Source organism: Ochlerotatus camptorhynchus, unplaced genomic scaffold, assembly GCF_037179485.1.
Source record: "Ochlerotatus camptorhynchus isolate MF236.1 unplaced genomic scaffold, CSIRO-AGI_Acam_v1.1 ptg000338l, whole genome shotgun sequence".
NCBI classification, from domain to species: domain Eukaryota; kingdom Metazoa; phylum Arthropoda; class Insecta; order Diptera; family Culicidae; genus Ochlerotatus; species Ochlerotatus camptorhynchus.
Window position 1 is genome coordinate 178,551 of NW_027040826.1, and position 12,821 is coordinate 191,371.

The 12,821-nt window shown below is 41.4% G+C and overlaps 1 protein-coding gene across 6 annotated transcripts in view; it reads left to right on the plus strand.

Annotated features, from left to right (window-relative positions):
* The window catches only part of spz (Spaetzle domain-containing protein), a 47,445-nt gene that overhangs the window by 12,608 nt on the left and 22,016 nt on the right, over positions 1 to 12,821 (plus strand). For 2 of the 6 annotated variants that reach the window (XM_065231060.1, XM_065231058.1), the window contains exons 2-3: positions 10,473 to 10,676; positions 10,787 to 11,027. In XM_065231060.1, the coding sequence (XP_065087132.1) occupies positions 10,473 to 10,676; positions 10,787 to 11,027 (445 nt within the window). The remainder of the gene's footprint in view (positions 1 to 10,472; positions 10,677 to 10,786; positions 11,028 to 12,821) is intronic. The other 4 variants (XM_065231061.1, XM_065231059.1, XM_065231062.1 and 1 more) reach the window with 3 other exon arrangements.

Consider the following 12,821-nt stretch of genomic DNA (forward strand, 5'->3'; position numbering starts at 1 on the left):
TCCCTAATCATTGGGCAATACTGAAAATCAGGAGCACACACCACACAAAACGGGTTGGACGAAATTTCGGTATTGATCGTCAATATTTTGCGATCAGAACATTTTAGCTTGAAATCCCTCCATTGAATTCTCGGTACATTTTTAATCTATTGATTGAATTAAAAAAAAATGTTTTTTTAAGATTTCGTGCGTTTTGTGAACGCACATTCATTATTTTGCATAAAAAGGATTTTCCTACACATATTACTGTTTTCTGTACCAAACACTAAAATTATCAGACGGTACCTCTATTTATGCTTTTAAATTAGTTATGAAAGTTCCTCCTACTTGGAAAATTATGCTATAGAACGGTTTATACAACCCCAGTTTTTTTGCTGATGGGGGCGAGGCATAGCAAGCCGTTCGATTACATAACTCTTCAAGTAGGAGGGACTTGCAATGCTTATCTCTTAGCATAAATAGAGGTACCGTTGAGTTTTTTTTTCAGTGCTAGGTTCTGAAATTCGACAGTGAGCGTTCAAAAAGGCCTAAGACTTGTAATGTTCGATTCATTTCATCGATTTTCTGTTTACATTGGAACAGCTAAGCGAAACAATTCAAGCTGAATATTGCATTATGTCCTAAGTAACACTAATCCACTCGGCCCAGGTATTTTCAGCACACATATCGAAAAAAGAAGTTTTTATCTAGCATCTAATACGACAACCACAACAAGAAACGATTCTGTGCTCAAGTTATTGAGGCTGTGTTCCATTTGGTGAATTTTTACTTAAATTTGACCGATGGAAAATTTTCAAATAAACCTGTTATTCCAGCAGACTCATTTCTGACAGACAAGGAATCAATTTGACAGACGTTTTCTCGAAAATCGGCCGATCTACAACAGAGAGATTTTCGAACATCTTAATGTATTTTCGAAGTGTCAAATCTAAGTGAAAATTTTCCAAATGGAACTTATTGGAGGGATTCATGGCTAATTGATATCATCTCGATCAACTATGAAATGTTGCATAACATTGATGCAAAACTATGCACTCCGTTTTTGTGTTTGCGTTTATTTTTAGCGTTTTGAAGTTGAATCGCTCAGGATCAATCTCATTACCATAGAAAAATTTCAAGAGTACAGAAATCAGCTCTCACAAAACTTATAAGAAACTGGAACTTCACGTTTGTTGCAGTCCAGTACACAAGGAGTTTCAATTTCTTGAGTGATGTCACAACCATCCAAGATTTGTGTCCTAGAAATCTTGAAATGATAGGGAATATCAGCCATCATGACGGTCATTGTTGGACGCTTCAATGAATCACCTGAAGAAAGCCTTACTCATATCTGATTGTAATTAAGGAACCAAATGTAATAGAATATGTATTCGCATTTTTATGAGGTACTGAATTTAACCAAGTTTTACTAAGTAGGAAACCCAAAATATGTACAATATCTAGAAAAAATGCACGAGATTTTCACTACACAGCTTAACGTAGTCTACGTTAACCATGCGGTCGCGTCTTGTACACAATCCCACCCATTTTTTATTATTTATTTTTTCAGTTACAGTTCAAAATCTGTCGAGAAACAATAACGTCACAAATAATTATCAGCGCATATTTTTGGATCGAAAATGTGTGAAATGACTAGGCACGCTCCATCGCTGCCACTATACATTAACAAACCGAAACGAAGCATACAATCGAATGTTAGTATTTGACATGAAAGTTTCTGTTTAACATCAGATGTGCGGAAAATTCACTCTGAATATTTATATCGTAAATCAGCGACACGCCAGCAGAGCAAAGTTGCCTTTATTATTAAAACAGAATCTAAATGGGTATAGGGTTGCTCTTGAAATGAAAAGTTAGTACCTGATTCGATCAATCTAATTCTCAAAATATAAGCTTGTTCGGATTACTGGAACATAAAGGCACTTCCGTTAATAACTTAAGTACCCAAATTTACTCACTATTGCTCACTCATTTAACGATCCAACGGCACGTTTCGGCTGTAATGAAAAATAGGATGAATTCAGTCGCAACGATATAATCGTGCATTTACCAATCGTGTATGAATCAAACCAATATGATTATAGCTTTCCACGTATATTATACCGAAAACATAGTAAAATCATGTTTTTCAAAGTGATTCATGAAAACATCATATATTTCTGCAGAACTGAAATGGTGTAACCATGGTGAGTCAATTTAATTTTTTGTTTTCGGATAAATGTACTTTTCTTTTTCGGATAAAAGCTTATGAACCAGAAGGCTTCAGAGACGTTTTTTTCAAATCGCTTTGAGACAGCTACCGTGCCATGGTACAAACCACCTAACATGCCATATCGTGCCGATGTGGGTCAATTACTCGATCTCACACAGGTGAATCAGTAAAAGATGGGTGTTCATATAATATTTGGGCCGGAAGAAATCCCAAGTTTTTCTTTTGTCACTCGATTCTCGAGCCAGGGGTTAGGAGCGATAACAAATAAATAAAACATTTAAAATTCGTTTTACATTACACCTAAACCGTATATTTCAAACGCTAACATTTTTTCTTAGCCTTCGCTTTAGTCTTATACTTTTTTGATTTTTGACACTAATGACACAAATGTTGACTGCCGGCTGGGCGTATCCTATGGCTTTCCTTCCCTACTAACGGAATTCCACCCTTCCTGTGACACTTATGAGGGGTCGTAGAGATCTCTGCATCTCTCTTAAGTAAGTGTCGGACTAACATGCTTCTCCCATCCCCACCAGATGCAAGGACGTGGCCAGGACAGCTCTAGTCTGTTGAAGGGATTAATCTTGTATCTAAGAGGTAGTGGTTAACCACAAATTACTATCTAACAGCAACGGATGAAGGTGGGTCTCCTCCTTAACAACAGTTTAGAGCTCGTACCACGTACGACATAGTGAAACCTGGTTTATGCTATGCTATGCTAATGCCACAAATGTTGACTTTTTTATGTGTAAAATTCGGGTTATTTCGCGCATAGGTTTTTGAATCCTTTCAAGGAAGAACATTGGTAATAATGTAGATGAATAGGATAAAAGCAATTGATTTTTGGGTATTGATAAATTCTGGATAAACTATCAAGCGGAATACCACAAACGTAACAGTTCTTATAAAAAAAAAGTTCTGTTTTCGATAGTTCCTCCCTATCCAAATATAACTCAGTTTCATTAAATATGGTGCGTGCTTAAAAAAAAACTAATTAGACGAATGGATTCAGGAAGATCTATTCAACAAAATCCAAGCGTAATATTCAAAGGAAGGAGCCAAATTCCATCTTGGCTGAACATAAAAACCAAATTTTAACAAAAATTCGTAGTTTTGGCAATATAAACCTGGTTTTGTGTGTTCTTAAAAAAATAATCATCACATCAGAGTTGGTTGGAAATGCTAACATGAAGCTTTAGTGTGATGTTTTATTAGCTAGAGAATGATCTTTAGAAGAGGGTAGGTGGATAGATCCGTTAGAGTACGGCAGTATGAAAATTGAATAGAAGTTGAAAATGAGCGAAGGGCCATTAATGCGACAGTTTTTCAAGATAGACGCACATTTTTGCCTAACCCGTACGATGTACGCGGGGACTTGAAGTATGTCTCCAAGTCCACAGGCAAAAATGTGCGTCCCTCTTGTTGCTCATAAACTGACTGCGGCTGTGGAATAGTTCTAGCGACATTTTCATCACTACCTAAAGTCCCACGTTGCGAGAGCATTTCCAGTCGATGGTGTGTTATAATGCAGTTCTTTTTTACCCAACTATTGTGTTGCTCCTCTCGTCATGACCAACGTGATCATCTCAGAGAGGAAGCAGTAGGGTGGTTGTTGCGTGCTGTACCATCATCAGCATTGTTGACGGCTACTCCCGCCTTGAGTTGTTACATTCAAAGTGTTTTTATGTTACTCCATACGCGAAGTTAACGATTTTCAGAGTTGGTTGGAAATGCTAACATGAAGCTTTAGTGTGATGATTTATTAGCTAGAGACGTAATTTATCTTTATTTTATTTGTTTTCAAATAATGCTCAAAAAACAATAAAAGTTTTCCAAACCTACGCTGGATGCATTCCTTCAAATAACAACTGGAGTGCGGTAAAATTCGGTAGAACTGTTTCAAACACATAGTTGGTATTTGAGCGGTCGGTAATCATCTCTTTTTGCCAGTGGTGGGGGGGGGGCACCCCTCACCATCCCTCTCCAAAGGGGGAGTTTGGTAAAGAGAGATGATAAAACCGATTTGTACCTTCCTAAAAGTCTACTACGCTGTCTACTCTCTATATGCAATTTTCACACTGCCGTACTCTAAACGGAACTATCAATTCTATAATTCATCTCCTCCTCATCTATCGTATAAAAATTACCACTTTAGTCTGTTATGTGAAATTAGCATCTTCAACTATGTAAATCGTTGACTTCACGCAAAAGTAATACTAAACATATAGTCAAAGTGCAATAAAATTTTTCATAATGTGTACTAATAGTGGATGTTCTAGGATTTGTGTCGAATTCAGATTCGAGATTTTGCAATATATTATTCAGAAATTAAATATTGCACTTCTCGTACTTTAATGTGGACTTCATCGTTGGAATATAAATGAATAACAAGGGTCTGATCTTACCATTGATGGATAAATTCAAATTCTAATTATTTTTTTTGATAATTCCACCAGATGTTCTATAAATCCTTTTTATGATTCACACCCAGGGTTATAACCAGAACGAATACAACCGCCCTAAGGACAGCCAAGATCCCGGAGTCCAAAGTAAATCTTTGATTTCACTCGTGTACGCAGCAATCATGCGGTATTCCTTGCTTCGCACCTAATTGAGCTCCGTTGCATAGTGCTGTGTGGCGTCACTTTGCATCCTTATGCACTACAGCTAGGCTACCTGTACATATCCACAGCCATACGACAGATTCACATATGGGACCCAGAAATTTATATCACCGGTTGCCATTATTCGCCAATGTTGTCGCTTCTGCCGCTGCTGGCCGTGGCGTGTCGTAGTGCCGCCGCTGATACTTGCCAGAACCAATGTTTCAGAGTAGCATAGTCGCGATATCTAGGTACATTCACGTTTCCCGGGTATGCAAAAGAAATGCAATGAGAAAGGCCATAAATCTCATGTTCACCAAGTTCTCCGGTTCTTTTGCCATGCACGAGGTATGCATGTTTTTAATGGTCATTAATATGGATTCTAAAAGTATCGTCATTGGAAACGGAAGGCTTGTTAGACTGAGCTCACTCCTGCTTGGGTCTGAAAGAAGGCACAGAATGTGTTGGTGCACAACTTTCCATCTGCAGTAATATTAAATTATCAGCTGACGTAACAGCTGAGCTGGAACCCTACTTGGATAGGACGAGAAATAGCACAATCTTATCGAGTTGGTTTCTTGTATGAGCTTGCAGTGGTGGATGTTTTTAAAATTTTCCCACTCCTTCTCTCACTGATATAGTTGGATAGTGCATGCAGTCCAGAGCAAAACCAAGAAGATTTCTATATATGAGAAAGCTTCGCCACCATTAGCCAAAATATTCCCCGCCAAATTAAAATAAACGTCACATGTGGAACGGAACGCTATAAAAAAAACCAAAATGACATTATGTAAATGTTAGGTCACCTCCAGCTATGTAAATGTTCGTGATCTACTACTGCCAGAAACTGCTGCTATGTAGATGTAGCTATGATTGCTCATTAACAATCGTATAAATTAGTTCTTACAGAGGCTAGCACAATTAAGTTTGTATTTGGCTATGAGTATGCTAGAGAAAATCCAAGACAAATTCATAGCAATCCACTATCAAACTCGTTTTTGAAGATCTAATTCCTTGTCTTACGTTTTATTAAAAGGGAGGCAGGGAATCTCATAAATACCTTAAGAAATCATGAAGAATAACGTGAAGAATACAGAACGTGTAATGTTCAATGTAAGATCTTATTAAAGGGGAGCTGGGATATAAAAATCTCTTAACACTCTGAATACGGTGGGTAAAAAACTTTACGCCGACTACGAACCTCACAAAAACGTGTAACGGCAAGTTTGCAATGGCACAACTTAGCCATTTCTTAATAAATTTCAAAAATTGTGGTACGTTTAGAATTCCTAAGGCTTGTAGATGATTTGATTGTAAAAAGATTGAAAATAGAGTCGTCTACTTTTTTAAAAAGCGAAAAGAGTTGTTATACGTTTTTTGAATGGTGTGTTTGTAGGGTTTTGCAAGTGACGCACGATCTGTAATTTAGATTAATGGGCACAAATGTTTACAATTAGCTAGAATACAGTCATGGTTCCTATATATGGATCCTGGAGACAACGGAATGGTCTTCGAAAAATCCGGAACATCCGTAAAAGTGGTCATTCCATGAACCTGATCCTAAAGCTGTGCGGTTTTTTGAAAACATTAGGAAGTGTGATATAAAAAATATTCGGGGTCGTGACATAAACATGTACCTGGATGGCCATGGGACCGTCCTCCGGAAGATCCGGAACATCCGTAAGAGTGGACAATCCATGAAACTAATCCCAGAGCTCCACGTTTTTTTAGCATTAGGATCTGTGATATAAGAATGAACTAGGAATTGTAATGATCGAAATAATTTGGGGTTGTGACATAATCATGAATATGGATGTCCATAGGACCGACCTTCGAAAGATCCGGAACATCCGTAAAAGTGATCAATCCCTGAAACTGATCCTACAACTACGCGTTTTTTAACTTTAGGATCTGTGATATAAGAATGAATTTGGGTCATGGACTCAGATGGCCATCCAGCGGAAGATCCGGAACATCCGTAAAAGTGGTAAATCCACGATCCTGATCCTAGAGCTCCACGTTTTTTTATAAACATTAGGAACTGTGATGATAGAAAGAATTTGGAGTTGTGACATAAACATGAACCTGGATGTCCATGGGACCGTCCTTCAGAAGATCCGGAACATCCGTAAAAGTGGTCAATCCATGAAACTGATCCTAGAGCTCCGCAGTTTTTGAAAAACACTAAGAACTGATGAGATGATGAGAAAGAATTTGGGGTCGTAACATAAACATGGATCGATGGCCATGAGACCGTCCTCCGGAAGATCCGGAATATCCGTGAAAGTGGGAAATTCATGAAACTGATCCTAGAGCTCCACGGTTTTTTTCGAAAACACTTGGAACTGTCATATATAAATTAATTTGCGGTCGTGACATAAACATGTACCTGGAAGGCCATGGGACCTACGTCCACAAGATTTTCATGGATACCATGGATGATCCACTTTAATGATGATTCGGATCTTCTGGAGGACGGTCCAATGGCCATCCAGGTTCATGTTGATGTCTCGACCCTACATTTTTTCATATATCACATTTCGAAGTGTTTTCGAAAAAACTACGGAGCTCTAGAAACAGTATTATGTTAAGACCCCAAATTCATTCTTATTTCACAGTTCCACGGTTTTTTCGTTCTTGGATCAATTTTATGGCTTGATTGTTTGCAATTGGACCTTATTGTCCTCTGCTGTCTGAAGAAGTCGTCTCCTCTCTACTCAATCCATGGCCACACTTCGCCAGCCTCGTAATCTGCGAAGGGTCCGCAGGTCGCCTTTTACTTGGTCGATCCACCTTGCCCGCTGCGCGCCTTTTCTTCTTGTTCCTGTTGGGTCGCATTCAAGAACCATTTTCACTGGGTCGTCGTGCAACATTCTTACAACATGCCCAGCCCACCGTAGTCGCCCAATTTGCAATGTGGACAATGGATGGTTCCCAAAAGCTGGTCCAATTCGTGGTTCTTTCACCTCCTCCACGTTCCGTCATCTATCTGCACTCCACCGTAGATGGTACGCAACACCTTCCGTTCAAAAACACCAAGGGCGCGTTTGTCCTCCACGAGCATAGGCACAGTCTCGTGGCTGTAGAGGACCACCGGTCTAATCAGCGTTTTTTAGATTGTCAACTTCGTGACAAATTTTATTCGCTGTGGTCTCCTCCGGAGTCCAAAGTAGGCACGATTCCCTGCCATAATGCGTCTTTGAATTTTTCTAGTGGTATCATTTTCGCCAGTCACCGGTGCGCCCAAATACACGAACTCATCGACCACCTCGAACCTCTTCGTTTCATGCATTTTGTCATCGATGCGTTGATGGCAAGTCCAATTCGCCTAGCTTCAGCCTTCAGTCTGATGTCCGTTTCCGCCACCGTCTCAAACTTCCGTGCCATGATTTTGGTGACATCGGCGAAGCCAAGAAGCTGGATGGACTTCCTGAAGATCGTGCCTCTCGTGTCTATCCCTGCTTTTCTGATCACACCTTCTAACGCGATGTTGAATAGCAGACACGAAATTCCCCCCTTCGAGATATAAAGGGACTCGAGAGTGTTCCCGATACTCGAACAACGCACATCACTCGATCCATCGTCGGCTTGACCAATCGCGTCAGTTTACCCGGAAATCCGTATTCGTGCATAATCTGCCATAGCTGATCTCGATGATTTGTGTCGTATGCGGATTTGAAATCGATGAACAAATGATGTGTGGGCACGTTGTATTCGCGGCATTTCTGCAGAAACTGTGGAATCGCGAAAATTTGGTCCGTGGTAGCGCGGGCACCCATGAATCCCGCCTGGTATTGCCCCATGAACTCTCTTGCAAATAATGACAGGCGGTGGCATAGAATTTGGGAGAGTACATTGTAAGCGGCGCTCAGCATTCTAATCGCGTGGTAGTTGCTGCAATCAAACTTGTCGCCCTTTTTGTATATTGGGCATAGTAGCATTGGTGCTCAGCACGGAAAACAAGATCGACGGAAAACAAATTAAAAAAAAAGTGCATGGCCCCTATGACCCGAGGAAAATGATAAATAACTTAACAAGGTGATGCGCTTGTCAGTATACGTGTGTTGTTAAACGTTACTTATCTCTATAGCTTTATGGCAGTTCTTACTCCATGCACCGCTTACTTGAATTAATTAGATTTCAACCTTAACATTTATTCGAAAATGGTAATAAACAAGTAACCAACAAGACCCTTCACCGTTCTTTTAGCAATATTAGAGTATCTTGTACTTGTATTTTAGTAACTGTATGTAAGTCGTCTATTTGAGCAATTCTGCTGTTAATAATTCAACTACCCAGCTTGATCCTCTCTGGTTTCGATCAAACTTGCCTCATATCTTTGGTATGGGAATTATTCTATTCATTAATCTAAAACCGAAAATCGATTCAATTTGCATAGCTTCATGTTGCAGGGTTTGTGATTTATGGAGATAAGAGGCCAACCAGGGACCGTTTTTACTTACTGCGCAATAAAATATAATCTCTGATCACGTCTACCATAAAATCTCTGATCACGTCTACCTTCGGAAGGGAAGTAAAGCCGTTGGTCCCCGGTTCATGAGTTGATGGGTCGCTAGGTTGGGTCCAGGTGTAGGGCCTGCCGCTCTTGCGTCGGTAGCATTGGTACTCAGTACGGAAAACAAGATCGGCGAAAAAAAAAATCAAGAAAAATAAATATCGTTGGTTAAAAACCAGTCAGAATAGAACATTTAAAATCGCTTTTATTAGAAGTCGTGCGAATCTGTGCTGAAAAATTAACGATTTTAACGTGTACACATCAGTTAGATGGGTGGCATTACAGCGAATGAACCCTAGTACGGAGAAGGCTTTGGCTGTTACTGCGGAGATGTGCTCGTTAAATCGAAGTTTAGAGACCATTATCACACCCAAGTCCCGAATGGCCTGTACCCATTCCAGCGTAGTAGTGGCGATATGGTACTGGTGAATAGTCATCGACCAGCTTCGGCTAATGGGGTGTTTACACTTAAGCTAGTTCACTAGCACTAATGAGCTCGCTGCTAGCAAAAACGCTCACTAGCATAATGTAAACAGGGCATCAGTATCTACAAGCATGAAATTTCAGGAGCAACTGAAATTCGTGCTAGTTAGCGAGTACACTAGCGCGAGTAAATCCGCACAGTTGTAAACACCACATAAACGTAATATCTTTGCATTTACCAATGTTAATGCACATACCGTTCTCATTACACCATTGCAGCAAGTCGTCGATATCGGTCTGCAGCGCAATACAGTCTAGTCTAGATGCGATAATTCTGTTTTTTTTTTGCTGATGACTGCATATAGCATTTTACGAGAAACGATTCGAAGGCATAAGTCGTTGATGAATAGGACAAATATCACACTACCCTGTGGGACACCAGATGGTATGCTAAAGGTTCTGGAGCGTGAAGAATTCAAATTGTATGGACAATTGCCACGCAAGGGGTGGGGGGTCAAGAATTCCATAAAACTGTCTACGTAGTTAATGAACAGCTTCTCTAGCTAGTTTGAAGTACACAGAACTAGGAATAGGTGGTAGATCTTACATCCCGTAACGTACTCGAAAATGTGATCTATCCACGTGACGGGTAGTAGATTACTTTCCAAAATTAAAACGCATGAAAATTTAAGATGTGTCTCTCTGCTCTTTTTTTCAGCCAACGGAATCTTCCTCCGACTTCACACCACTAGTGAGACCCCGACCGGAAAATCATTCTTCCAACGGTAATGAATCATCTATTTCTGATGCAGATGTACAAAAGCGCATTCAGGAAGTTTTTAACCGTAAGGGATATTCAAACCCAGATCCTAGTCCAAATGATTCCCAAGAAGCACAGCCTGAAGTAGTAGCAGTGAGAATTGTAGGTAGACAAATCTCCAATTCCCATCCATTTTCAGTTAATTCCGCCTGACGCTGACAACGCGTCACTGTTCGAAGGTTTGTTGATGTTAAAGAGCGTGTTTTCCCTAGGCTAGTCAACCGACGAGACGGCGCAAGCGTCCATTATGGAAAATCGATGAAAATTTCGATCCAAGAAAATCGTACGTTATCAAACATCCAAACGGAACAATCACCTACGTACCACCGAAGGACTTAGATATAAGCGGCACAGTTGCCACTGGGACTACGACTACGCCGAGCAGCACCGTAACCAACGTGCTCATCGATAAGATGAGTGAAGCAAGTACGAGCGATAGTGTAAATTCTCGAAGTAGGCGTGCTTAAACAAAAACTGCATACACTTGGCTAGGTCTGTTCAATGGAAAGCTGAATCTACGAGAGTAGAATAGCACATACTCAATTTGAATCAATGAGTAAAAGTAAATATTGTCATCAACTTAATTGAATTTAAATGCTTCACCAAAATTGTGATTCTGACCATCTTCAGCACTAATTTAACAAGCTCACCATTGAACAGATCTGATCATTGCTTCTATAACTTAGATTCTATCCTATTTGCTGTTACATGAGTTTATGGAATATTCTCTTTAATTTACAAAACGTAATTTTTTCAATTCTATGAATACTATACAGTTGAGTCTGACTATGCTGCAATGTGTTGAATCTGATCGCGAAGTGGTATGTGTGGTAGATAGAGTTGGTGTGGAATAATAATCATTAAAAAAAAATGAAAATTAAATCATGTAATGAAATGCTTAATTTGAGTAAACCAAAATTAGCGTGAATGTGAATAAAATCTAACTATCATTGCTTTGTCAGGGCAAATCCCGAGACAGTTACCAGCGCTGTGTAAAAGAGGGAACATTATGTGGGTATAAATATGGGCTACCTAAGCTCACAGAAGGCATCGAAGACAGCTCGAGCGCATTCGCTGCCAGACTGTTGAGCAGTTCAGTCGATTTGAATTCTCTCTAGTTTCGTTCGTTCGTTCGCAAGTCGAATTAGCTCCGCGTTGTGTAGTGACGCTCTCGCTGACCCAGCCATGGGTAAGAAATCGCGCGGTAACGCGAGTGCCGGTTTACCGGGAAAACAGACTCTCCCAGGAGACGGCGCGACCACCGAGCCAGCCCAGAAGAAGCAGAAGAAAACCCCATTGCCCATCCCGACAGGCGTTGCGGACCCGCAGCCGGGGCCTCCCGGAACTAAACGACCCAGACCTGAAGACAGCAGCGCCACCGTATCAGCAGCAAAAAAGCTGCTGAGCAACAATCCGTTCTCCGCCCTGCAGAACGGAGCGCAGCCGCAGTCGGACCCTGAGACGGTGCCGAAAAAAGTTAAGTTGCCACCCTTCTATGTGAAGGGCTTCCCTCCCGGGCTATGGGAGCAGCTGGATTTCTACATTAAGCAGGGCCTTCGCTGCACCATTCAACGGTGCACGGAAGGCTACAAACTGATGGTCCCGGCCGAAAAACACTTCAACGCAGTTCAGGCCCTCTTGGACAGAATGAAGCTGGAGTACTTCTCCCACGACATCGAAGCCACCAAGCCGCTGAAAGTGGTGCTGCGCGGGCTCCACGACATGGACACCACCACCTTATTGGACGAGATTAAGGCGAACGGCCTCAAGCCGGTCGAAGTCCACAAGATGACCCGCAGCAAGGCCATCAAGTATCGTGACCAGCTCTACCTGGTCCATCTGGAGAAGAACACCACAACCGTGAAGGATCTCCAGTCGACACGCACACTGTTCCACATCGTAGTGAAGTGGGAGCGGTATAAACCCACCCACCGTGGCGTCACTCAGTGCTCGAACTGCCTATTGTTCGGGCACGGCACCAGGAATTGCCGCATGGCCAGCCGCTGCATCAAATGCGGCAAAAACCACAAGATCGACAACTGCGACAGCATCGAGGAAGCCACTCCCACATGCGCCAACTGCGGTGCCGCCCACAAGGCCACGAGTAAGGCCTGTCCGAAGCGGGCCGAATACGCCGAGATCCGGAAGAAGGCCTCGTCCAACAGCCAGCCCGGTCGCAAGAAGGTTGCAGAAAACAACGCGCAGAACTTTCCTCCGTTATCACCGGTCCAATCACGGCCAATTCCA